A 27,633-nucleotide genomic window follows, 5' to 3' on the forward strand; every position below is an offset into this window, starting at 1 on the left:
TAAAATTATGTACCTGTGGTAACAACACAGGCTAACAGATGGCTAGGAAAGGCCCCCTCAGACGCACATCCTTGCAATACCCTTCCTGATGGCTTTAATCTACCCCAGGTAGAAGAGTGTCAAAAGCAAGTACATTGGACCGCAAGTCAGGTGACCAGAGTCTAAACTGCTGTGTGATTTGTGGAGATTCTCTTCTATTATTTGGATCTCAGTTGCTTTCTTAGTAAAATCAGGAATACGAATTAGATGATCCCTTATGGTAATAAAACCATGTGACCTTTACAACTAGTATCTCCAGATATCTGGTTTCATAAGGCAAGCTAGGGCCATTAAATCAACTGAAATATAAGTACAATAATACAGAAGTGGGTGCAAAACCAGGTTTATTAAGCAAATGTGGTCCCAGTCCTCGTCAGACAATGCTGACAGGGAGAGATGTAAAGCCACAAAGACAGTAAAATAAACTTTTCTAAAAATTAAAATTAAAATAAAAAACAATGTTCAGGTATTGTTTGTAAGCAAAATACTAAATATACAGCATGGACAGCTAATAGAGGAAAAATCATCGATGCTGCATATTTAGATAGAACAAAGGCCCTGTTTCCAATATGTTCTTATGTTGAGTTTCACAGAGTAAACAAGATTTCACAAGCAATTTGCACATCGAAAGAAATGAGAGAAGCAGGACATCTCTGCTTGGCAAGACAATGCAATTTCGGAGCAAGTTTGAAGTGCGAGTGGAATGATCTGACGATGAATCAGAGGCGAATGACTGAAGGAAACAAAAGAAGCTATCTTTGGCTGATCTTCATGAAGCAGTTTCAAAATTAAATTTCTAAGCATCCTAGAAAAAGCACAATAAATTGCAAAAAAAAAAAAAAAGAAAATAAATCTTTTTTAGAGAAAGCAACAACTTTTTTTAACACTCTGATAAAGAGCAGAAGCTTTCCTCCCTAGTATACTATCTGTAACTCTGCAGGCAGTTGAAAAGACTTCACACAGAAGACTGTGAAACAGAAGAGCAGCAGGCAACAAAGTCCAGGGATTCCAGAACTTAGCTGTCTTTGAAACAACACCTTACATTATTCCAAAGGCCAACAGCTTTAAGATTGCCAACAACTCAAATTATTTATAGGAGATTGATTCATATACTTAACCCAATGTGAGAGGAAATATTTCTAATTATATCCAAACATCTTTAATATGAGGGGAATTAGGCTTGGAGACCTTCAATGCCAAAAGCATGTTTTGCCAAATATGTTTTAAGAAAGAGGAGGAGGTTACGTGTTTTCCATATTTGATCCTATAAAAGTGCCCTTGGAATGAGTATGACTTGTCTCTCCTCATAAAGCTTCAAGGTAAGTGTGTGTGAAGACAGGGCTCTGTCTGGGGAACCGTAAGGGATGTCTGGCTGCCCACATGCATGCCACACATCCTGGCTCCCACTGTCCCTGGCAGCCCTGCCAGTGAAGCACCAGCTTACTCTGTAACAATTTTAATTAGATGTTGTAGTCTTCCCAGTCATTTCCTGGTTCTCAGTTAAGAATTATTCTATAATTGTTATCATTTAATCAGAAGACATTTGCTCATTTTTTTTTTTTTTTTTACAGTTCTGACCCACTTTAAGGTCGCATCTCTAAGGTAAGATTCTGACTTTTTTCTCATTCCTCACAGAGTGCAAGGAATCTTCTGCAGTGGCTTGGACAGTGGGGCTAGGGGGTTAGGAGAGTGATAAAAAATCATTTCCATTTCATGGTCAATTGTGCTTCTTAGAAAACAGAGAATGACTTTAGAAACTGGTTCTCATTAACTCATATCCTTTGCAATATATGAAAATGCTTTCTCAGAGTCTTTGGGAATTTTATTCACAATTTTGTCTATTTCCAGCATTGTAGTTTATCTTTTAAATGACTGCATTACAACATGCAATGCAACACTTCAAAGTGTTACTCAATTATAAAGAAAATTTAAATTTTCTATACTATGTCTTTTCCTCAGCACTATAAATATAAAAAACTAAGAGAGATGATGTCTAAATGGATAAATAGAATGGTCTGAATCTTTGCCTTGGAAAAGTTGCTTAAATCCGCATGTTGTTTCACAATCTGTAAAATAAAAATGAATATATATATATATATATATACACACACACACACACACACACACAATATGAAACATGATTGTGAGTATTTTCAGCAAGATGAAGCATTTTAATTATGTTATCTGAGTCAATATAGTTTCAATGAGAAAAATGTGAAAAAAAAATATATCCAAATAAGCTTTCCTGGAAAAGGTATCTTTATGATTACAAAGCAGAATATATATGAAAAGTATTGATAGCATTAGTGAATGCTAGTTAATGTGGCAAGAGGTAGATCCTGAAAAGAACAAGTTTTGTGAAATTGTTATCAAAATATTAACAATAAAGCAAGAAAACATAGGCAATAATGTTTTATAATAAGTATTTGAGAAATGCTAAAGACCAGTGAAGAAGCTGAGTTTGTCAAAATTATACAGAAACAACAGAAATTGATGTATAATAGAATATTTTTAACAATGCAAAACAAAGATCCATGCATTTCTGCTTTCCTTTATATTAGTCTTTGTAACTGCCAAGTTTATGATGAAAATATTTCCATCATGTACAGAATGGTTCCTAAAATTATAGCAACATATTCCTATTGTTCTTTTAATTCACCAAGCCAGCTTTGAGTCCTTCTCTGTGTCCAGCATGTGTTCTAAGAGGTGTGAAAGATACCATAAAAAGAAGAGTGCTCCCTGCCTGCAAGGCGCTTATAATCCAATTGGGAAGATGAAATGATGAGTGAAAGAACTAGAGATGATCCTGCCACCATCGTAGCTTTATGTTCTCTATAAGCCAATGATAGGCAGCTTATAAAGATTAATATACATATGAAACAGAGAAAGTGGCTAAGAAACTGCAGTAGGTGAACCAGGAACAAGTCTCATTCCAAATGCATAATTAAGTATCTGTCAGCACTGGCACAGAACAAAGAGACTGACATTTTATCCTCAACAAAGCCAGGGAGGTGGTCATACCCAATGCAATGCTAGGCACTCAACTGGTCAGTAAATTTTTTAAAAAAAGTTTAAAATGTAAACCTAATGATCCAGTTTCTGAAATTCTATAATTTCTTTTCTTCCTCTGCCAGACAGGGTCCTTTATTGGGCTGCCATCAATAACCTGCAGCCATGAGTTCTGACTCAGAGATGGCCGTTTTTGGGGAGGCTGCTCCTTTCCTCCGAAAGTCTGAAAAGGAGCGAATTGAAGCTCAGAACAAGCCTTTTGATGCCAAGACATCAGTCTTTGTGGCGGACCCGAAGGAGTCCTTTGTGAAAGCAACAGTGCAGAGCAGGGAAGGGGGGAAGGTGACAGCCAAGACCGAAGCTGGAGCTGTGAGTAGAACATCTGGAGCTGATTAGACTCTGCCTCATTTTGGGTTAGGTTGGCAGACACTGATTTTTTGACTTGCCCTCTCTTATTTGACTGGACAGACCGTCACGGTGAAAGACGACCAAGTCTATCCTATGAACCCTCCCAAATATGACAAGATCGAGGACATGGCCATGATGACTCACCTGCATGAGCCTGCTGTGCTGTACAACCTCAAAGAGCGCTACGCAGCCTGGATGATCTACGTGAGTTCTTTCTCATGGTCTTCTACTCATGAGAGTAGCTAATAGTTTTTGAAAAGTAGTAGATGATTAAGGTCCCCATCAAATAATTCTGTTCCCCTTTTTTTCTTGGATGCAGACCTACTCAGGCCTGTTCTGTGTCACTGTCAACCCCTACAAGTGGCTGCCGGTGTATAACGCAGAGGTGGTGGCTGCCTACCGAGGCAAAAAGCGCCAGGAGGCTCCGCCCCACATCTTCTCCATCTCTGACAACGCCTATCAGTTCATGCTGACCGGTGAGTGGCTCAGAGGGTTTTCATGTGAATTATTTTACCACTCATAATCATAAAACGTTAGAAGTAAAAAAGACATTTAGAAAAAAAAGACATTTAGAAAAAAATCGAATCCACCCCCCTGGTTGTTCAGCAGAGGTGACTAAAGCGCAGAGAAATATATATTGTCAAAGCTGGTATTAAAACTCAGCTCTCCTGACTGCACCTCCCTGTCTCTACTAGGCCACGCTGTTGCTCCATCCGTTAAATGTGTTTATGGTCTCCTTGCTTGGAAATACACAATTTATTTCATATATTTAAGTAATAAGAGCCAAGATTCAGCAACAACTGAATCATATATTATCTGCATAGAAGTGAAAAATAGGAGTTCAATCCTTTCAGTGCCTTGGTTTCTTGTTAATTACGAATTAGATACTTTTACAAGTACTGTGATCTCTTTAAAGTCGTCAGAGTACATCTCAGAGATGATATCCTCTGTTTGAATGAAGATGGTGTTTTGGGGCTACACACATATAAATAAAAGTTGTTTCCCCTCTTAGAGAGATTTTATTTTGATTTTGGCATCTTCTCTTACCCTTAATCTTTCTTTAACACAGTGGTACACTTTTGGGAAGGCTGATTAAAGTTGGGGCCATAAGACACTGAATTTTTTTCTCTTTGTGAGGTCAATTGACACATTTAGAAATGAAATCTCAATCATGGCTTGATTAACACTATTTCAATCTATTAAATGACAGTCTAAGACTTTAGCATATTATGTATTTTGCAGCTGTATACATTAATCAGCAGACAGCATACCACTGAAATCTATAGATGACAACTAGGGAATGTATCTAGCTCTGGGGAATACTGCTCTATATTAAACCAATAGCAGGACACACTTACTTTCTGTATTAACTTAAGGAATTTAAGATATGACATCTTGTATGTCTCTTTCCCAATTTAAGAGGCTTAAGTATAATAGCGTAACTTTACCACAATATATGGAAAAACACCATTGAATACATGACACTTACACTCAAATGCCCTGTTTCCCTACAGAAAGTTTAGTTTGTGAAACCGATACATATGCTGATTGTCTACTGTTTTTCTTTTAGATCGGGAGAATCAGTCTATCTTGATCACGTATGTATTCCTATTCTGAGATCTACTGGCAGTTCATTCTTACTGGAAAAATGACAAACCAAAAGAAGAAATTAGCTAATGCTCCCTAATACATGAACAACCTGAAACTAGTATTGGTTTAGCATTATTATTATTATTATTATTATTTTTTTTTTGAGACGGAGTTTCGCTCTTGTTACCCAGGCTGGAGTGCAATGGCGCAATCTCGGCTCACCGCAACCTCCGCCTCCCGGGTTCAGGCAATTCTCCTGCCCCAGCCTCCTGAGTCGCTGGGATTACAGGCACGCGCCACCATGCCCAGCTAATTTTTTGTATTTTTAGTAGAGACGGGGTTTCACCATGTTGACCAGGATGGTCTCGATTTCTTGACCTCGTGATCCACCCGCCTCGGCCTCCCAAAGTGCTGGGATTACAGGCTTGAGCCACCGGGTTTAGCATTATTATAAGGTTTAGTTTGCATTAGAATGTAAAATAATAATGTTCCAAATCACTTCATTTGCTAGTTCAGTCTCGAAAGTTCCACAGAACTTTTCGGTGAGTAGAAAGTATAAAATGAGCTTGGCTGGAACGCAGTACAGTGCAGTGAGCAGCATACAGCCTTCTAAAGGAACAGCACTTTGGAAATATTACTAGTGGTTCATTTTTAAGGTCCAGTTAGAGAATATCTATTTCTTCAAAGACCAAACTTGAGCCATGTTTGTAGTCTAAGGAAATAGAAGAACACATGCATGTTTCGTAGAGTTTCCTACTAACTGTTCCATTCACTACAGAGGTGTTAAGTAGTTGCTTTTTAGACCCCACAAACCCAGGCCTCAGCACCCAAAAAAAAAGCTGACACATTATAAACGCTCAAGAAATATGTGTTAAATTAATAATGACTGATTTTTTTCTACTTCTTGTCAGTGCAAAGCAATATAAATAATATGAGCTATATGTAGGCTGAAAAGACAGATGTAAAAGGCTCTCTGATAGAGATATAAAGACAAAGCCATGAGGTAGTTATAGTTTCATTTGTCACAGTGCTTAATTTCTCACATGTCTGGTCTTTGACAGTGGAGAATCTGGTGCAGGGAAGACTGTGAACACCAAGCGTGTCATCCAGTACTTTGCAACAATTGCAGTTACTGGAGAGAAGAAGAAGGAAGAACCTACTTCTGGCAAAATGCAGGTGAGTCTGATTGTCACAGTCAGAATATAGGCTCTGTCGGGACTCTCAGGTAGGAAATTCCCAAGCCCCAGATGCAAGGACTGCTCTTTCCCTTGCAGGGGACTCTGGAAGATCAAATCATCAGTGCCAACCCCCTACTGGAGGCCTTTGGCAATGCCAAGACCGTGAGGAATGACAACTCCTCTCGCTTTGTAAGTGTCCTGGTTGCCAAAGGGTCTTCTCTGGCCTTGATGCCAGAGAAAGCATGTCAGAATTATTTCAATGGCATCCCTACTACATGCTTCAAGCTTTGGATATAACATCATCTTTTTTACTTACAAGGGTAAATTCATCAGGATCCACTTCGGTGCCACAGGGAAACTGGCTTCTGCTGATATTGAAACATGTGAGTAACAGGACCTCCTAAATAGAATCCAAGAATGACAAACGATGGTTTGGAGGAACACTCTGCAGCTCCTGCTGAACATGGAGCTTGTAAAGCACCAGTCTGCTGCCAAACATGCTTGTGGTTAATGTCAGTCTTATCCGCAGCCCACAGTGTGCTTTACCCTCTCCAGTCATGAGCTAATGCTTCTGTGGGAACTGCCAGAAACTGCTGGGTATGTCCAAAGTATTCCAGCCTCAGAATGACTTCACATTTTTCTAAGAAAAAATAACACTAGGAGTAAACAAGTTGTCTGGGGGTTGAGGATATGTGACTTCTTCCTAGTCTGAGCTTTAATACAGTTGCTCTTAATAGTCCCCCTATTATATAGTGACAGGACCCTGCAGAGGGAGTCTCAGGACTCCCTTATATTCCTTATGTCAAGGATCTTCTGTATGAGAAGTGAATGTGTCTTGAGCCAAGCATATTTCACATTTTTCCCAGGAGGTAGGAGGAACTGCAATAGTGTTTGTAGAGATATAATATGTGGTACCTCACAGGAACATTCAGCTGAAATCTCAAGAGGCTAATGAGATTTAGTTAATGATCCCAAGTCCCAAAATCACTCCAGGACACTTTGTAATTTTTTCCCGTAATCTGATGTCTACAATCTGTTGCAGATCTTCTGGAGAAGTCTAGAGTTACTTTCCAGCTAAAGGCTGAAAGAAGCTACCATATTTTTTATCAGATCATGTCTAACAAGAAGCCAGATCTAATTGGTAAGAAATAACTTAAATTCATAGGCTAAAAGGTTGTCACTTTACTATCCTCTAATGTAAAACATATGCCCTGAATTCTGTGACCCAGAAATGCTCCTGATCACCACCAACCCATATGACTATGCCTACGTCAGTCAGGGGGAGATCACAGTGCCCAGCATTGATGACCAAGAAGAGCTGATGGCTACAGATGTAAGTTATACAGGAATTTTAATTTAAAATCCGTTATGCATGAGAAAGGCAATAACAGCCGGCTATACGTGTGTGAAGGATACAGTATAAATTCTTTTGTGTCCCAATCTTTGTCTTTCATTTCTCCTGGTAGAGTGCCATTGACATCCTAGGCTTCACTTCAGATGAAAGAGTGTCCATCTATAAGCTCACAGGGGCTGTGATGCATTATGGGAACATGAAATTCAAGCAAAAGCAGCGTGAGGAGCAAGCTGAGCCAGATGGCACCGAAGGTACCAAATGAATCTCCATCTGGGTTTAATGAGAGAATGCAGGCAGAAACATCCATTTCAAAACTCAAGTCTCCTTTATAGCTGAGCTCCTGATGGACAAACTCAAATGTACCCACATACAGACTTTCTACAAAGTAATTCACTCTGCCCCTGTGAACTGTGGGTCCCAGAGTAGGTAAAGTTGAGTATCTGAATTGTTTCTGCAGTTGCTGACAAGGCGGCCTATCTCCAAAATCTGAACTCTGCAGATCTGCTCAAAGCCCTCTGTTACCCCAGGGTCAAGGTCGGCAATGAATATGTCACCAAAGGTCAAACTGTGCAGCAGGTAAGTGCATGACCTCAAGGAATCACACACATTGAAGGCCTTCACGACATGTCTTTAATAACAACAACAAACTTTATCTGTGAAGGTGTACAACGCTGTGGGTGCTCTGGCCAAAGCCGTCTACGATAAGATGTTCCTGTGGATGGTCACCCGTATCAACCAGCAGCTGGACACCAAGCAGCCCAGGCAGTACTTCATCGGGGTCTTGGACATTGCTGGCTTTGAGATCTTTGATGTGAGTTAGCAGAAAAATAGTACCAAAAAAAGTTTCCAAGAAGCAGTCTTGTTGCTGCAGTCATACAGCATGACTGTAGTCACTGATGGAAAGGGTTTTGAAAAATAGCTGCACTATAAACTTAACTGACACATGAAAGAGCACCAAAAGACCATAAAAGGAAATGAACTTTGGAATGAGACAGACCTGGATTCAAACTCCTGCTCTGCCCATTACTAGCTGTGTAATAATGGGAATGGTACCTGATTGATCATTGGGCAAATTCGACTAGGCCCTGTAGGTAAAGCACATAGCATTCCAGATCACAGACTCACTTCTGAGATCTGTCTGTTGGTTCAAGATTTCTGAATATTCAGCCCTTAACACAGTCCCCAGTACTCAGTAAATGATAAGATAGTGAGGGCAACAATAAGATCAAAGATGGCAGTGGAGAAGACAATGACAAATTAAAAGAAACTTTAAGATTCCTGTTTGCCTAATTAAAAGAAATGAAATGTGTTTAATTATTAGGATAACCTCTACAATATGTGGTTATTGAGCATAGAAATGGCATTGTAAATAAACTCAAATTTGTCTGCCTAAGAAGGAATACCTGCTACACAGCTTAGGAAATAAGGCTACTGAAATCCTCTACCTGACAGCAGTATCATGGATGTGTCTCATCTAGAGGTTGCACTTCTAAACTTTTATCTACACATGAACTGGAAACTGGATGAAATTTTTGAAACAGAGGCACTTCCAGACATTTCCAAGCCAACATGGGAAGAAAGGAATAATCTGTCATCAAGCAGGAACAGAAAAAGCAATCCATACTTTTTAATAAGAGAACTAACGACAGGATACTTGCAAGCTTTTTGAGTTTTTTTTTTTTTTTTAGCAACAGTTTTATTGAGATATAATTAATATACCACACAATTCACCTATTTAAGGTATACGATTCAATGGTTTTTAGTATATTCACAGGTATATGCTATAATAACAATTTTAGAACACCTTCATCACCCCAGTAGGAAATTCCATTTTGTCCTCATTTTGTCCTCCCCCAGGGCATAGAAACACCTAATCTACGTTCCGTCTTTGGATTTGACTGTTCTGGACATGTCATATAATGGAATTGGATAATAGGTGGTCTTTGTGACTGGCTTCTTGCACTTAGCATATGCTTGCCAGATTCATCCCCCTCATAGAACTCACTGAATAATATAGCAGGGGAGATGTACTCAAATTCTGGGAGCAGTTACAAACATGGGCTCTGGCATCAAAATGTTGTGGTTCCTGCCATGACTGTTACTACCATAGTCTTGCACAAGTTACTTAGCCTCTCTAATAGTGTTTCCTCACCCATGAAATGAGCAAATGATACCACTTACAAAGGCAGCTGTGAGGATTAAATGCAGTAATTTATACAAAGCACTTAGCATAGTGCTTATTGTTGAGTAAATGTTTACCAAATATTAGCTGCTGAATTTTTACTATTAAGGACAACATACAGACCATAATGGCTCAGATCCAGCAAACTTGGCTAGTTTACAACGTAATCATAAATCATTAAGAAACCTCTAACCAATGAAAACAAATACTGTAAAAGCCAAACAACCTTTTTTTTTTTAACTTTTAAGTTCAGGGGTACATGTGCAGGTTTGTTACATAGGTAAACTTGTGCCACTCAGGTATTAAGCCTAGTACCCATTAGTTATTTGTTCTGATCCCCTCCCTCCTCCCACTTTCCACCCTCCAAGAGGCCCCCGTGTGTGTTATTTCTATGTGTCCATGTGTTCTTATCATTTAGCTCCCACTTATATGTGAGAACATGCAGTATTTGGTTTTCTGTTCCTGTGTTAGTTTGCTAAGGATAATGGCTTCTAGCTCCAAACAACTTTTTTTATTACACAGGAAAGCATCATTCAGAGCTTGTTTATGAGTGCTGAAGAGATAATTTTAACAAGTATGGTAACGGCAGCAAAAACTTTATTGCATAGGTATAGGTAGGAGAAAAACGATACCATCCTAGGAGGTCAATTTGGCTAACTAAAAAAATACCCCTTTCAAAGAGAAGATTTCATCATCAATTGAATGCTAATTTGTATTTTCCACTCATTTAGTTCAACAGCCTGGAGCAGCTGTGCATCAACTTCACCAACGAGAAACTGCAACAGTTTTTCAACCACCACATGTTCGTGCTGGAGCAGGAGGAGTACAAGAAGGAAGGCATCGAGTGGGAGTTCATTGACTTCGGGATGGACCTGGCTGCCTGCATCGAGCTCATCGAGAAGGTTGGCTTGCTTTTTGCAGACCACAGATCATATTGCTGTACAGTATTTAAGAGAAAATTATAAAATCTTGATATAGGCAATGGTTAAATAAGGAGAATTCCTTATTTAACTTGTTCTTCACAAGTAGAAGACTTGTGAAAAACATGAGAATTCCTAATTTTGCCAACTCTGAGGTAGATATTCTGGTAAAAGGAGATTAAATTTTTCTATAGAGTCCAGAACTCAAAACTTACCAGTTTGCAATACAAAGTCTTACATTTAAAGTCATCTTTCCTTACAAAAAGTGCACTGACTAGAATATTTTTTACTTATTATTTCTTGGTCATCCTAAAGTCATTATTACTACATTAAAGTATGAATTTCTACTACTGTACTTCAGAGCAGAAGCTTTTAAAATCCAATGTGCAAAAGACTCACCAAGGATGCCTGGTACAATTGCAGGTTTCCCTCGTCTCACTCCTAGAAATACCTTCTGGTAAGTGTAGGATGAAACATCGGAATCCTCATTTTGAACAAGTGATTCTGATGCAGCTAATTTGCAACTCACACTTGGAGAAATATCGCTCTAAGGTCTTTGGGGTAAAGACACAAACTCCACAGGTACATAGACCTCATCTGTCTTACTCTGTCATGTCCCAGAGCTTGAAACAGCACGTGACTCCTGATGGGCACCCAATAAATATTTAAGTTAATGACTTCTGACAGAGCAATAAGTTTTCGTTACCTCTGTAGAATTAAAGGGTGAATTTACTCAGATGGGATCATTATTAATGTCACATGTTATTTCTATAAGCAAACAGAATTCAAGGGGCATTTATTTTTTTTTTCATTCTCCCAGCCCATGGGCATCTTCTCCATCCTGGAAGAGGAGTGCATGTTCCCCAAGGCAACAGACACCTCCTTCAAGAACAAGCTGTATGAACAACATCTTGGAAAGTCCAACAACTTCCAGAAGCCCAAGCCTGCCAAAGGCAAGCCTGAGGCCCACTTCTCGCTGATCCACTATGCAGGCACCGTGGACTACAACATTGCCGGCTGGCTCGACAAGAACAAGGACCCCCTGAATGAGACAGTGGTCGGGCTGTACCAGAAGTCTGCAATGAAGACTCTGGCTTACCTCTTTTCTGGGGCAGCAGCAGCAGAAGCCGGTAATTTTCAGTAAACGTAATCTTTTACCTAAGGTATAAAACATAACCAGAGGTCGGGCACAGTGGCTCATGCCTATAATCCCAGCATTTTGGGAGGCCGAGGCAGGTTGGATTACCTGAGGTCAGGAATTCAAGACCAGCCTGGTCAACATGGTGAAACCTCGTCTCTACTAAAAATACAAAAACTAGCTGGGTGTGGTGGTAGGCACCTACAATCCCAGATACTTGGGAGGCTGAGGGAGGAAACTCGCTTGAACCTGGAAGGTGGAGGCTATAGTGAGCCGAGATCACGCCACTGCACTCCAGCCTAGGCAATCAAGAGTGAAACTCTGTGTCAAAAACAAATGAACCAACAAAACCATAACCAGAGAAAGCCTGTCCTATGACTGCTTTCTTTTTCCCCTCAGAGGCTGGTGGCGGTGGAAAGAAAGGTGGCAAGAAGAAGGGTTCTTCTTTCCAGACCGTGTCTGCTCTCTTCAGGGTACAAACTTCATTTTCTTTGTCTAATTAGATTTAGGATATTAAATGTACTTTACTGTGTGGGGAAAAAATCTTCCAAGGATTTTAGAACTGGATGTGACTCAAAGAGAGAGTTCGGCTGGTAGCGGTAAAACTGAGTTTTAGGGAGTTTGAACACAGTTTGGAAGAGTTTCCTCACTATTCAGAAGACACACGAGTCAGGCGAGATGAAAATGATTTGCAGAAGTCAGTATCAAATGGTGAAATTCAATCTGGGACCTGAGAATGAGGTCATTTAACACTTAAAAGACTCTACTGGGATAGGACTAAGTATACTAAGACTTGCTTGAGGCTGTGGGAGCCTCCAGGTGATTTAGGTACTTAAGGCTATATTGGTATAGAACCGAAATGAGTATATTTTGAAAGCTGAAGATAGAACAGTGGTGAGAATTGGAGCCTGAGTCAAAAGAAGAAAATAAGAAACTAGATGTGATAATAAATAGCACTTAAAAAAAAATTCACGGCTGAGCATAGTGGCTCATGCCTATAATCCCAGCACTTTGGAAGGCTGAGGTCAGCACATCACTTGAGGCCAGGAGTTCGAGACTAGCCTGGCCAACATAGTGAAATCCTGTCTCTATCAAAAATACAACACTTAGCCGGGTATGGTGGTTTGTGCCTGTAATCCCAGCTACTTGGGAGGCTGAGGTAGGAGAACTGCTTGAACCTGGAGGCAGAGGTTGCAATGAGCCAATGCACTGCTGCACTCCAGCCTGGGCAACAGAGCAACACTCTGTCTCAGAAAAAAAAAAAAGAAAAAAGTGGGAGATTTAGAGGAAGGCATTGATTAGTAGTAAAATCAGACCATGTATCTAGGCAAAAAGAGAATGGGTAGAGTATTTGCATATATTTAGAATGTCATAGTGAATTTAAAACATATGCTAGGAAATTCAACAGCAGTGAACAGCCACTTCAACAGCTAGAAGAAAATTATGTTTCTAATGCACAAAAACAGAAAACAGGAGGACATATTGGGAATGCAGAAATTCCAGAGCTAATGCTTTGAAAGTTTATATCTGGATACTTTTCATTAGAATTAAACCAATGTCACAGATCACAATAATTATAAATATGAATGTACAAAATAGTACATTTTTTAAACTATAACCTCACATGGTTCCACAGGAGAATTTGAATAAGCTGATGACCAACTTGAGGAGCACTCACCCCCACTTTGTGCGGTGCATCATCCCCAATGAAACTAAAACTCCTGGTAAGACATTTCTGATATCCAGACAAGCTCCAGTGTATCTGTGATAGACCATGAAGTATGCCATGTGGATTCATTCTTTTAGGTGCCATGGAGCATGAACTTGTCCTGCATCAGCTGAGGTGTAACGGTGTGCTGGAAGGCATCCGCATCTGTAGGAAAGGATTCCCAAGCAGAATCCTTTATGCAGACTTCAAACAGAGGTCAGACATTTTTGCTGTAAATTATTTTAAGAAGTTTTTATTACTTTTTAAACATTTTTTCAATGAAAGAATCCTTTGTACCTCCTACTTAAATTGAAAAGAATCTCACTTAACAAACTGCATATTGACATAAGAAAAGTCTGAATTCCTTTGTATATTCAGAGGATAAAAGGGTGGATATGATTTCTTGTTTATATCAGATTACCTAGTGGCTATGTTGTTTCTATAGCCAGGCAGGAAGATTTGTTTGTGGTTTGTGACAATAGCCATATCATTTTTTTTTTTTTGGTCTGGCTTAAACAGATACAAGGTATTAAATGCAAGTGCAATCCCTGAAGGACAATTCATTGATAGCAAGAAGGCTTCTGAGAAGCTCCTTGGGTCCATCGACATTGACCACACCCAGTATAAATTTGGTCACACCAAGGTAATATTCTGTAAATCCTACCTGATGCTGTTCCTGTCCCTTTGAACTTTATGTAAATTTTCTGATCTGAAATTCTTCCCACACATAGGTCTTTTTCAAAGCTGGCCTTCTGGGACTCCTAGAGGAGATGCGAGATGAAAAGCTGGCCCAGCTGATGACTCGAACCCAGGCCAGGTGCAGAGGGTTCCTGGCAAGAGTGGAGTACCAGAAGATGGTGGAAAGAAGGTATTAATAAGAATTCTTTACTTAACCTCATCATCCCAGGCCTTTAAATTCTGCTTCTTGTTATAATCTGATTTGGACATTTCTGTTCCTATCACAGAGAGTCCATCTTCTGCATCCAGTACAATATCCGTGCCTTCATGAATGTGAAGCACTGGCCCTGGATGAAGCTGTATTTCAAGATCAAGCCCCTCCTTAAGAGTGCAGAGACAGAGAAGGAGATGGCCAACATGAAGGAAGAATTTGAGAAAACCAAAGAAAGCCTTGCAAAGTCTGAGGCCAAGAGAAAAGAGCTGGAAGAAAAAATGGTTGCTCTGATGCAAGAAAAAAATGACCTGCAACTCCAGGTTCAAGCTGTGAGTATCCAGAAGTCATTTCTTGCAATCAGATCCTAAAACTTCAGCTCAGTGGTCACTAAGGAAAGGTCTAGATTCCAAATAAATATGGGACAAGTTATGAATCTTTCATAATCCACAATTCCCTAGAATGTTCTATAAAATTTCACATACAATATTAGTAAAAATCACTGTGGTAGGATTCTTTGCTTTCAGGAAGGGACAAATGAAAGTATTTTTCCTTTTCCTCTGCTGTTTTCCATAGCAGAATGTGAACAGGAAATAAAGTGAGCTTTGCTCCCTAGAGTCTCCCTACTGAAAAATGCAACTAAGAGCTGTGAAAAAGAAAAATACTGTCAGTGAAGAGGAAGGAGACTGTGATGAAACTGCATTAACTTGAAATCAATATTTTGAATTTTGTATCTACAATCCCCTAACAACTTTCTGCTCAACTTTATTTTTAGAAACTTTTTAGTACCTGAAAGAGTAGGATTATGGCAAGAATAATGGCAATGCTTTCTGGAAAAGATAATGACAATGACTTCTATAAATAATGTCTATTTTTATGCAAAACATGAGAGAGAGGGTTGATACTCTCATTCTGATGTCCCAGTAACTATCCGGAGGCTTGGGGAGAAATATTTTATCAAGAGCCACTGTCTAACCAATTTGTGTGACCTAAATAACAAGACAGTTCAACTGCTGCCACCAAAACTAACAGCAGAAACATTAAAAGTTACCCTCCCACTTCTCTGAATTCATGAAGGGAACTGACTGGTCCATTGGGCCTACAGGTGTAGGACACATATTTAGAAAATCTGAAGAATGATTAATTGCAAAGACCTAGGTTGGCACTGTGACTTTCTTGTACTTTGCATAGATGAGGGTTTTCCACATTGAGGAGTGGTTCATCATGCCTTCAAGAAACAGGAGAAAATCTCTCCAAGAATACTTCTCTCCTTTGAGGAGAGTCTTATATACCCTCTGTTCAACAGTATTCTATCAACTATCCACTAATAAATATGGGATGAAATTCCAGACAGGGATATAAGTTTGGACAAGAGACACGGTCCTTCCCTCACAGAGTTTATCCCAACTCCTATTTCTTCTCATGAGAAATATGCTTGCCACTTCTCTAAGCATCACCTTTAGTGATGCTTAGAGAACATGTTCCATTCCCTTTGGTTCTTCCAGGTGTTCCCTTTAGTTCCAAGCTACTTTGTACTTGAGGACATTTCTTCCTTTTAAGGCACTTTTCTGATAGTGCCCCTCCCCCCTAGCAACCTGCTAGAAACCCAAACCTTTTGTCTTTGGTTTTTCATATACTGAATGCTCCTGAAAATAAATATTAAATAAAGAAAATTGGCTGATCTGAAATGATATACCAACATATTATATATGTTACAGCAAATACAACTGTATCATCATTTTGCCAGGAACCATGACTTAAATTCCTTTTTTCTAGCACCAGACTCATAAGTGCCAGTAAATATTTACTGAATGGTAGAAAGCTAATAAAAATTAACCTGAAGCCTTAAAACATAATTTGCTATTTGGTTTCAAAATATTAATAAAATCTGAAAATGTCTAGGAAATTAAAATCTAAAAGTATCTATTGTCTCTTCTCAGGAAGCAGATAGCTTGGCTGATGCAGAGGAAAGGTGTGACCAGCTGATCAAAACCAAAATCCAGCTGGAGGCCAAAATCAAAGAGGTGACTGAGAGAGCTGAGGATGAGGAAGAGATCAATGCTGAGCTGACAGCCAAGAAGAGGAAGCTGGAGGATGAATGTTCAGAGCTCAAGAAAGACATTGATGACCTTGAGCTGACACTGGCCAAGGTTGAGAAGGAGAAACATGCCACAGAGAACAAGGTATCAATCACATTCTATAATCCTATATTGAGGTTCTGCCACCCAGCTAAGCTGCTTTATAGCAACTAAGCTGCTTTCTTCACCTTTATAGGTGAAAAACCTCACAGAAGAGATGGCAGGTCTGGATGAAACCATCGCTAAGCTGACCAAGGAGAAGAAGGCTCTCCAGGAGGCTCACCAGCAGACCTTGGATGACCTGCAGGCAGAGGAGGACAAAGTCAACACCCTGACCAAAGCTAAAATCAAGCTGGAACAGCAAGTGGATGATGTAAGCCTAACACTGTATAAAAACAATTTATTTTGTAACAAATTAAGTAAGCATGAGTTTGTGTTGTTATGATGTAATGAGTACTTATCAAGTGCCTCCTATGAGTAAGGAATATGGAACATCATCCTTGTTACAAGGACTGGGATGTACACACAAGAAATTTTTTAAAATCAATAAAGAAACTTAACTGTGAATAACAGGTATGGGTAAAAAGAATTGAGAAAAAGGAAAGTTACTGTGTTCACAAAGAAAAGCTATACAAGAAACACCGGTCTTCAGCTGGGCTTGAGAGGCAAGTGGCCAAGTGCAGTTACAGAAGAGGCAGAGAGTTCTCAGCAGACAGCATAGCAACAGCAGAGAAGTCATAATGATCGATAAGGTTTCTCTCACAGAAAAAAAGGACACTCAGAATTAGAAATGTGGAAGATAAATTTGGCTTTAAACATGATATGATATCTAATAGGAAATTCACTGAAAATGTCTGAGTGAGGGAGGCATTAACAAAGGTGACGGTTTGGAAGTATTAGCCTGGTGTCCATCCCAGCTGAAAAAGTACTGGATTCCAGTGGGGCACTGCAAAAGGCATGATGTCCCACTAGTAACTTACTGCAACAATGTGACAAAGAGGCACATTTTACCTTTTAAAGGATGACTATTTCCACTAGGTAAGTAACGAAAAGAATAGAATCAATGAGATAAATCTGCCTAATTCATAGAAAAATAGTTTGCTGATTAGATATAATGTTTAAAAACAATCTGGTGGTCCGATTCTAAGAATTATATTCACGGATTATTAACTTTCAGCTTGAAGGATCTTTGGAACAAGAAAAGAAAATCCGAATGGATCTTGAAAGAGCAAAGAGAAAACTAGAGGGAGACCTAAAATTGGCTCAAGAATCAACAATGGATATAGAAAATGACAAACAACAACTGGATGAAAAGCTTAAAAAGTAAGCAGTTTTAGGACAACAATTTTCTGGGAAAATTACTCTTAATATTTCTGTGACTGACATAAAGTGCTTTCTAACAGAAAAGAGTTTGAAATGAGCAGTCTGCAAAGCAAGATTGAAGATGAACAGGCACTTGGTATGCAGCTGCAAAAGAAAATCAAGGAGTTACAAGTACGTTAAATGATTTTCACCAGTCTAATTCAATATCAAAAAGTTACTGACACCAAGAAGTTGAGTTTGTATTAATATTTTTCACCATTTCCAGGCCCGTATCGAGGAGCTGGAGGAGGAAATCGAGGCAGAGCGGGCCTCCCGGGCCAAAGCAGAGAAGCAGCGCTCTGACCTCTCTCGGGAGCTGGAGGAGATCAGTGAGAGGCTGGAAGAAGCCGGTGGGGCCACTTCAGCCCAGATTGAGATGAACAAGAAGCGGGAGGCTGAGTTCCAGAAAATGCGCAGGGACCTGGAAGAGGCCACCCTACAGCATGAAGCCACAGCAGCCACGCTGAGGAAGAAGCACGCAGATAGTGTGGCCGAGCTTGGGGAGCAGATTGACAACCTGCAGCGGGTGAAGCAGAAGCTGGAGAAGGAGAAGAGTGAGCTGAAGATGGAGATCGATGACCTTGCTAGCAACATGGAGACTGTCTCCAAATCCAAGGTACAATCAACACTTCATATTGATTATTTGGCTTTTCGTTTTTCCCTTAAGCACAAATATGATTTATATCTCAAAAATATCTCATGAACTAAATCAGGTACCCTTTTTCTCATATCATGGACAGTACAATTTAGTCAAGTGGTTAGATTAACAAGCAATTCAATGGCAGTATGTTTAGACTATGTATCTTACTAGTATTTCCATCACAATCTAAGACCTTTGCTGGTTTTGTTTGTAAAGATAGTTTTCTCAAAATAAATGAGTACAGTAGTACTCCTATTGTGGAATGTTTAGATTACGGAAACTTTCGTTGGTCCAACTTCTTACTAGAGATGCCTTCTACCACTTTTTGAATACAGGGAAACCTTGAAAAGATGTGCCGCACCCTAGAAGATCAACTGAGTGAACTTAAGAGCAAGGAAGAAGAGCAGCAGCGGCTGATCAATGACCTCACAGCGCAGAGAGCGCGCCTGCAGACAGAATCAGGTGGGCCATTTACCAGTACTGACCTTGAATGACGAATTCACCCTGCATGGGCAATCTGATGAAAAATTCTGCATTTAGTTACTTGAGGTCATATACTACCTCCCTGGTAGATCCCCACTAATATGAACACATAATTGACCACTGGCGTGAAACTGCTTTCTTTCATATACATAAAGAGAAAGACAGAGAAATAGAATCAGGCCTTTTTATTTTTGAACACTTTAAGGAAGATTTGGCTTTAATCAAAAAGTTATCAAAAACAAAGTGTATCCTCACAGTATCTCTTTTCACTTTTCAAAACACTTTCCCAAGCTATGTGTTACTTTATTTTCCTCATTAGTCTGTGAAATACTATCCCCATTTTAAAGACAGCGGATTATGGTAGTGATGAAGTGACTTGTCCAAGAATGTTTACTCCAGTCTTTTTCCTGAAGTCTTGCCAATTACTGGTAACTAACACAGATAAGTAGGGAAATATTCAAGACCACAATCCAGCTGAGAAGGATTCAAGTAAGATTCATAGATTTTTCATTAGAGAAACTGGAAAGAAAGTCTCTGCATTTACTCCCCCTCCTACTGACTTGTCCAACTTTCTAGCAAAGTTCTATCTCCCCAAGTAGAGGTAACAAGATGGAAATTGTTTTATGAATAATTTAAACTATTAAAGTAATAAGCAGGTTAAAGTGGTGGAAAATCACTCTATGTTTTTGGTATTAAAATACTGTTTTCTCTATAACAAAGTTGAAAATAAGTTTTTCATTATTGCTACAAAGGTAGTCAGTACACTTTATGAAAAAGAAAAATTATATTCTCAAGGAGTCAAAATGTTCCCTGTAGTTTCTCTTCTTCAGTACATGTTTATTCCTCCTAACTCAGTGGTATAAAAAAAATATAATTGTTATTAAATGCCAAACAGATAAAGTTCAAGATAACTAGTTTTAAAATGGTGTGGAAAAGTTTTCCTACCTTGCTAGCATAATGTAGTGTATTTTCTGCATTATGATGCTTAAAAAATTGAAGACATGTAAATGCCATTTAGTTTGGAAAGTAATTACTTATCCAGAAACCAATTCATTCTGGGGATGGAAGGCTACTTAATCATTTCTTAATATAAAAATCCTTCCAGAATTTCTTTTGAATATCACTTCTACTTACAGAAGAAACTGCCCAAAGTCTCTTATTTTCCACAGGATAAATCCTTTGTTTCAACCAACTTTCAATGGAAGGTAAACTAGACAACACTACAGCCTTACATAAAATAAAAAGTAGTGGAATATTTTGTTGGTTTGATTTACATTTTTTTTCACGTTTCTTCATCAATTTTGACTGTGATAAAATAATCTTAAATATCTCTTGAAATCTTTTGTGTTGTTCACAAGCATGCAATCTGCCTCAAATTTCTCCATGCTTCTAATTTTTACATGGATTTGCTTATCAGGGTTAAAGTGGATATTGCTGGTTTGTTGTCACCCATGCCGTCCATCAAGGAGAGCTCCGCTTCAGCTCCCTTTCTCTGCTCAAGTTTTTATTTTAGAGTTTAATTTCCAAAATAAGGTTGAGTTTTCTGGACCTTGGTCTTTCACAGGTGAATATTCACGGCAGCTAGATGAAAAGGATTCATTAGTTTCACAGCTCTCAAGGGGCAAACAAGCTTTCACGCAACAGATAGAAGAACTGAAAAGGCAACTTGAAGAGGAGATAAAGGTAAACCCCATTTGTTGTTGTCTTCTTGTTATTATTGTTCTTGTGGTTATTTGCTTTTTGCTTAATTTATAGACTTTCTTCTGGTGACCTGTAGGAAAACATCACTCTACATATATAAAATTAAGTCCCCAATCTCTATGTTCTCAGGCCAAGAGTGCCCTGGCACATGCCCTGCAGTCCTCCCGCCACGACTGTGACCTGCTGCGGGAACAGTATGAGGAGGAACAGGAAGCCAAGGCTGAGCTGCAGAGAGCAATGTCCAAGGCCAACAGTGAGGTTGCCCAGTGGAGGACCAAATACGAGACGGATGCCATCCAGCGCACAGAGGAGCTGGAGGAGGCCAAGTATGTTCCAGACTTAGTTAAAATGGAACTATAAGGGCAAACAGGTTCCTTGCTACCAAAACACATGAAAAACCAGGGAAAAAACATTCTTGGACCATATACAGCCATATTGTTGGAATTAATGTTTTGGTAAATGCCTTAGAAGAGATTCTGAGAGGAGTTCTCGATGCAAAATTTATATTGATGTGGGAAAGCTTCTTTATGATTAATGGATTAATTAAAAGCTAGCATACATAAGGGATACAATTAGACAGACAAAATCAAGTATATTTCATTTGAATTCAATTTCTCCAACATTTGAGCCCTTAATATATTTGACAGCCTACAAGAATACAAAGATTAGTGCAGCACAGACTCTCCTTCTGGGGATTAAAATTATGTGGAGATACAGACATGAAAAATAGTAATTCAATGTAGATATTAATATTCTATAGAAGAGGAATAAACCAGATAACTGGAAGGGTAAAATGTTAATTTATGCTTGTCATGGATGGCCTTAAAGCCAGACTATGAAGTATGGCAATAACAAACTTGTTTTCAGAATTTTGGTGGTAGGATAACGGGAATGAGTTAATATAGAACTGGACCTACAAAACAAGCTTGAGATGCAAAAACTATGGAATCCACTCTCTTGTACCCACTTTGAAACACCCAATTCAGCTGACAGCCATTCACTTTTATTGTCCATATCTCACTTTTCAGGAAGAAGCTGGCTCAGCGTCTGCAGGATGCTGAGGAACATGTAGAAGCTGTGAATGCCAAATGTGCTTCCCTTGAGAAGACGAAGCAGAGGCTCCAGAATGAAGTTGAGGACCTTATGATTGATGTTGAGAGGACAAACGCTGCCTGTGCTGCCCTGGACAAGAAGCAAAGGAACTTTGATAAGGTATTCTCTCCAGTTTTTGCTCTAGCTTTCAACATGGAATTAACAATAGCCTGCTACCCCTAGTGTGCCCGATTCAAACCATCTGAGGGCTGTTCTCAATAGTTCTTGACTCATCAGCAGCTGTCTGTGGAGAGAGGAAGTGCTCCTGTGGTTTCTATTCTTCTCATTCGTCATTTTTTTTCAGTCCCAAAACACCTCAACTCTGAGAGTTGCCAGAAAAGATGGTTTTAATCTCATCAAACTTTCTCCACTAAATTTCTTGTCCATCCCTTGACCTTCAGATCCTGGCAGAATGGAAACAGAAGTATGAAGAAACTCATGCTGAACTTGAAGCTTCTCAAAAGGAGTCCCGCTCCCTCAGCACGGAACTATTCAAGATTAAGAATGCTTATGAGGAATCCTTAGACCAACTTGAAACCTTGAAGCGGGAAAATAAGAATCTGCAACGTGAGTACATTTTACCTTTTCTTTAACATTAAAAGATTTGAAAGAATCTTTCCTCTCTATGAACAAATTTCCGTATTTTTTGTTCACCACCAGAGGAGATTTCTGACCTCACTGAACAGATTGCAGAAGGAGGAAAGCGTATCCATGAACTGGAAAAAATAAAGAAGCAAGTTGAGCAAGAAAAGTCTGAAATTCAGGCTGCTTTAGAGGAGGCAGAGGTAAACATTTTATTGCATACTCTAAAATAATTACAAGAGGAATTAGGCTGTATTAAATGCAAAAAATGGTGAATCAAGAGAAATGAAAAATAATTTTTACTCCATGTATTAAGGATGAAGATGAAGAACTGACCATGAACCATATGTCAGGAACTGTGCTAGACACTGAAAACACAAAGATGAATAAGTTCAAGGTCCTGCTTTCAAGGGCATCATCTACCTAGGGAGACAGAAGCATACAAAACCCACAATAATATTCAATAATTTGTAGAAATTTCTGTACCAACAAAATGAAAATGTATGATGGCAGCACAAAAGTAGACACTGTGTGCTACAGAATAGTAAAAAATGCAAAGGCATGAAAATGACACTCTTGCTTAAATCTTAGTACTGTTTAGAAATCTATTTATAAATAAGGTTTCATGAAGGATAAATAATTCTTATCCCTAGAGTAGTACACACTTCCATTACCCTGCTAATGTCACCTCTTGCTGTCCTTAAGGCATCTCTTGAACATGAAGAGGGAAAGATCCTGCGCATCCAGCTTGAGTTGAACCAAGTCAAGTCTGAGGTCGATAGGAAAATTGCTGAAAAAGATGAGGAAATTGACCAGCTGAAGAGAAACCACATTAGAGTCGTGGAGTCGATGCAGAGCACGCTGGATGCTGAGATCAGGAGCAGGAATGATGCCATCAGGCTCAAGAAGAAGATGGAGGGAGACCTCAATGAAATGGAAATCCAGCTTAACCATGCCAACCGCATGGCTGCCGAGGCCCTGAGGAACTACAGGAACACCCAAGGCATCCTCAAGGTAAATGGGTCCAAGAGATGGTCCCAGGACAATTGGGGTGCCTGGGACCCTGAGAACATGGTGTCTCAATGACGGTTTGTTCCACAGGATACCCAGATCCACCTGGATGATGCTCTCCGGGGCCAAGAGGACTTGAAGGAGCAGCTGGCCATGGTGGAGCGCAGAGCCAACCTGCTGCAGGCTGAGATTGAGGAGCTGCGGGCCACTCTGGAGCAGACAGAGAGGAGCAGGAAAATTGCAGAACAGGAGCTCCTGGATGCCAGTGAGCGTGTTCAGCTCCTCCACACCCAGGTACATGTAATAATAGAATTGTAAAAAAATACAACTGCATGAAAATGACATTCTTGCTGAAATCTTGGTACCATTAAGAAATCTATTTATATGATTTCATGAAGGGTAAAGTTTAAAATGTTTTATTTTTTGATTATCTATATTTTTGTTATCTGAACTATAACATTCAGAGTTAATTGTCTTTTAAACATATGTCAACTCAGCTAATATGTGAAACAGAGGAATATTAATGAATTTATTTAATCAATTAGTTTATGGGTTCATTAGAACATCAGGCTTCCTAATTTTTCTCTCATGTGCCTAATATTTAATTTTCACATTTTAAACAGAATACCAGTCTGATCAACACCAAGAAGAAGCTGGAGACAGACATTTCCCAAATCCAGGGAGAGATGGAGGACATTGTCCAGGAAGCCCGCAATGCAGAAGAGAAGGCCAAGAAGGCCATCACTGATGTGAGTGAAGGGCAACACAGTGATGGTCAAACTTGAATCTTAATGTGTTGTCTTAGCTGTCTTAAACCATTTTGTTTTCCTGCTAATTAGGCTGCCATGATGGCTGAAGAGCTAAAGAAAGAACAGGACACCAGCGCCCACCTGGAGCGGATGAAGAAGAACCTGGAACAGACAGTGAAGGACCTGCAGCACCGTCTCGATGAGGCTGAGCAGCTGGCCCTGAAGGGCGGGAAGAAGCAGATCCAGAAACTGGAGGCCAGGGTGGGTCTCCTAATCAGCCTGTATTCCTATCTCATTCCAATCCAACACATGATTCTGAACACCTAGCACTGCTAGATGATATGGGGGCATACTGAAATGAGGGAGAGCTATGCCCTCATGCCCAAAAGCTCATAATAAGAAAAACTGGACTAGGGCATTTAAAACTACATATAAAGCAGACTAAAAGAAGTATGTGGGTCATGTGAAGAAGTAGAAATTCATCAAGTGAATGTCCTTAAAATGTCCATCTCCTTATAGGTTCGTGAACTTGAAGGTGAAGTTGAAAATGAACAGAAGCGCAATGTTGAAGCTGTCAAGGGTCTACGCAAACATGAGAGAAGAGTGAAGGAACTCACTTACCAAGTAAGGAAAATGGCCTGTCTAGGTTTTCATTTTAGTCTACATGGGATTAAAAGCCATATGTATAACAAAATGTGGTATTTGTACTTTCAAGAAACTCACTCTTGAAAATATTATTGCAGACCGAGGAAGACCGCAAAAATATTCTCAGGCTCCAGGACCTGGTGGACAAACTGCAAGCGAAGGTGAAAGCCTACAAGAGACAAGCTGAGGAAGCGGTGAGTTCACAACCCCTTGGGGTGACTTTTCTCAGACCAGGCCAGTTTAATTAAAGTGACAAAAGAAAAGATGAGTAAAATAAGGAAGGATCAAAGGAAAATAAATGACTACATGGAGATCTGAGACTGAGGTAAAACCAACTGCCTGACAAGCCAGTGGAAGATGTTCTAGAGATGGGGAAGAGCAAATGCAAAGCTTTTGAGTGGAAAAGAGTCTGGTTCAAGAAGCAGACAAATAAGGAGGAAAGCAGCACAGCTGGGGCTGGAGAGCCAGGCAGGAGGCAGCTTGCAGGGTCTTCCAGGCCATGGTAAGAACTCTGGATTTTATTCTCAGTTCAATAAGGTACTGGGAAGCCAAGAAGGGTTTTAATGTGGGTCAGTCATTACCCATATATATATATATATATTTTCCTTCAATCCTACAACAAAAACCTGATCTATGTTTTTTAAAAAGAGTATTCTGGCTACTATGCAAAGAATGGGTTATTGGGAAACACAAGTGGGTGTACAGAGACATGTTAGGAAGCTTTTCAGATTGGTTCTGTGGCTTGGATAAGAGCAGTAGTGGAGCAGAGAGAAAGAAGTGAAGAGATTCAGGACGTATTTTGGAGGTAGAAACTCAAAGACTGCTAATAGGTTGTACTTGGGAGATGAAAGAAAGGCCATTAATTAAGAGTAATTTATCAAGTTTATGGTTTGAGTAATCAGGTGGATGATGTAACACTGAAGTGGGGAAGAACAGATTTGCAGGGCAAGAAAGGAATAGGAATTCTGTTTTAGATACATAATACCATATATACACAAGTGAACATGTCAAGTAAATAGTTAAATATAAGATTCTGAAACTCGGAAGTTCTCAGTTACATTCAAATCAGTAGATTTTTAACACCCTACCTTATTTGGTTTCTCTATTCCATGATGCATCTGGAATAATAATCAAATAGTATCAATTTCCTACATATAAACATGCATAGTTACATGTCACTAATGAGTTCCTCTGTTCATTGACAGTTTTTATTTTGCCCCTGACATCAAAGGTGAGAGGGAGAGAAAGATGGGGATGGAGAGAAAGGAGGAAGGGAGAGAAAACACATACCTGTGTGCATGCACACACGCATGCACACACACACACACGCACACACGCGCACACACACACACATACACAAACTACTGTCCATACCTTGGACAAATTGCTTAATCTTTTTCCAGTTCCTACTTTTCTCATCTGTAAGAGAAAACGCTGAGTTTTTTTTTTTTTTCAAGCTATACTATTTAGTAATTCTAAGCTTTATGTCTGTTCTAAATTTGAATGCCACATTTTGGAGGTTCTTACTGCGACTTTTAAATAAGAATGATTACCAGAGACTAAACTAGAACTGACCTGCTCAAATTCTCTGCTGTATATTTAAATATAATCAGAGACAGCTCAGACTTTTTTAGGAAACAAATTTCTTGCTTAATTTCTAAGCTTAAGTGGCAATAATTTATACTCACATGGCAATAACTTATATTCAAGCTTAATAGTTTGCTTTAGTATAAATTGCATACTTGCATTCTTAAAAGGTTTGGTTCCATTCTCAGGATTTTGAAAAAATATAAAAATCTGGACACCTGGCATATTTAGTAGTAGCTCTAGGATGTTCCACCATTCTAAATGTTCAGATACAAATGTCACTTGTCCCTCCTTGTTATCTATGAGTTTAAGAAGCTAATGCAAAAAAAAAAAAAAAATTCAAGAGCATTTCTCTAGGTTTCTTAAAAGATCTGCCAGAATGAACCATTTTTAAGTAACAAGGAAATTCAGGATCCATTGACCTAAGAATCGAAAAATTCTGAACTTTTTTTCCTCATAAATGCATTTCCATTCACAGGAGGAACAATCCAATGTCAACCTCTCCAAATTCCGCAAGATCCAGCACGAGCTGGAGGAGGCCGAGGAACGGGCTGACATTGCTGAGTCCCAGGTCAACAAGTTGCGGGTGAAGAGCCGGGAGGTTCACACAAAAATCATAAGCGAAGAGTAATTTATCCAACTGCTGAAAAGTGACCAAAGACATACACAAAATGTGAACATCTTTGTCACTCCATTTTGTACTTATGACTTTTGGAGATAAAAAATTTATCTGCCAAGAACTCGTGAGTCTCTTTTTTCCTTCTATGTCAATTTATCTTTAGAAGCACTGAGAAAAGAAAAAAATCTGAACATTTTGCTTACATTTTATAGAAAAGTGCTTGATCACCAATATTAAGACATGACAGAGAGCAGTTGGGCCAACCCTGATAAGTGCCATTATATGTGTCCCTATGGGAAGTAGACGAACCTAGAAGTATAACACAGGCACACAGAACATAAAATATTTGGTAAACCTCGCTTGACAAAACATCAGCTAGTTTCTGTCAATGAAATTACTGATTTTATTCATAAAATGATAGGAAATCCTTCATCCTAAGGCTGAGTAAAATCTCTTTGGAAACTTCTATATTTACATGGATTTCTTCTAGTATATTGATAGCAATAGGTCAGTTCATATTTTTTAAAGTCAGTCCCTTATTCTCATTACTTTATATTTAGGTTTCTGTATTGTGCCTTTCTATAGTGCTTTGGCAATTATTATCATCATTGTTTTAACTGGTATTACTACCACAGGTTTATCTGAACTGAGGGTAGCATGGGCCTTCCA

At 39.3% G+C, this 27,633-nt stretch overlaps 1 protein-coding gene across 2 annotated transcripts; it reads left to right on the forward strand.

Moving 5' to 3' along the window:
- Positions 1-1,385: 1,385 nt before the first annotated feature.
- On the forward strand, positions 1,386-27,082 carry MYH1 (myosin heavy chain 1). Of its 2 annotated transcripts, none has more exons than XM_017531423.2 (39): positions 1,386-1,641; positions 3,178-3,417; positions 3,517-3,660; positions 3,776-3,932; positions 5,027-5,054; positions 6,108-6,222; positions 6,321-6,413; positions 6,544-6,607; positions 7,267-7,365; positions 7,454-7,557; positions 7,691-7,829; positions 8,036-8,154; positions 8,240-8,389; positions 10,492-10,662; positions 11,501-11,810; positions 12,218-12,291; positions 13,455-13,542; positions 13,625-13,742; positions 14,046-14,169; positions 14,258-14,394; positions 14,492-14,747; positions 16,356-16,598; positions 16,690-16,866; positions 17,671-17,816; positions 17,897-17,987; positions 18,082-18,471; positions 18,831-18,957; positions 20,543-20,661; positions 20,809-21,005; positions 21,708-21,891; positions 22,173-22,338; positions 22,432-22,556; positions 23,059-23,367; positions 23,455-23,658; positions 23,988-24,113; positions 24,204-24,374; positions 24,633-24,737; positions 24,857-24,952; positions 26,824-26,995. In XM_017531423.2, the coding sequence occupies exons 2-39, from the start codon at positions 3,214-3,216 to the stop codon at positions 26,974-26,976; spliced, it is 5,823 nt and encodes a 1,940-aa protein (XP_017386912.1). In that variant the 5' UTR covers positions 1,386-1,641; positions 3,178-3,213; the 3' UTR covers positions 26,977-26,995. The 2 variants fall into 2 exon arrangements, with proteins under 2 accessions (XP_017386912.1, XP_017386911.1); XM_017531422.2 differs by having other exon boundaries at positions 1,611-1,641; positions 3,174-3,417; positions 26,824-27,082.
- Positions 27,083-27,633: the final 551 nt, after the last annotated feature.

The sequence above is a fragment of the Cebus imitator genome, unplaced genomic scaffold (assembly GCF_001604975.1).
Source record: "Cebus imitator isolate Cc_AM_T3 unplaced genomic scaffold, Cebus_imitator-1.0 Scaffold72, whole genome shotgun sequence".
NCBI lineage: Eukaryota > Metazoa > Chordata > Mammalia > Primates > Cebidae > Cebus > Cebus imitator.

Coding starts and splice junctions, on each gene's coding strand:
- MYH1 (XM_017531423.2), top strand. CDS start 3,214: ATGAGTTCTGACTCAGAGATGGCCGTTTTTGGGGAGGCTGCTCCTTTC. Junction 12,292..13,454: donor CCGTGTCTGCTCTCTTCAGG/GTACAAACTTCA, acceptor ATGGTTCCACAG/GAGAATTTGAATAAGCTGAT. Junction 16,867..17,670: donor TGGAACAGCAAGTGGATGAT/GTAAGCCTAACA, acceptor ATTAACTTTCAG/CTTGAAGGATCTTTGGAACA.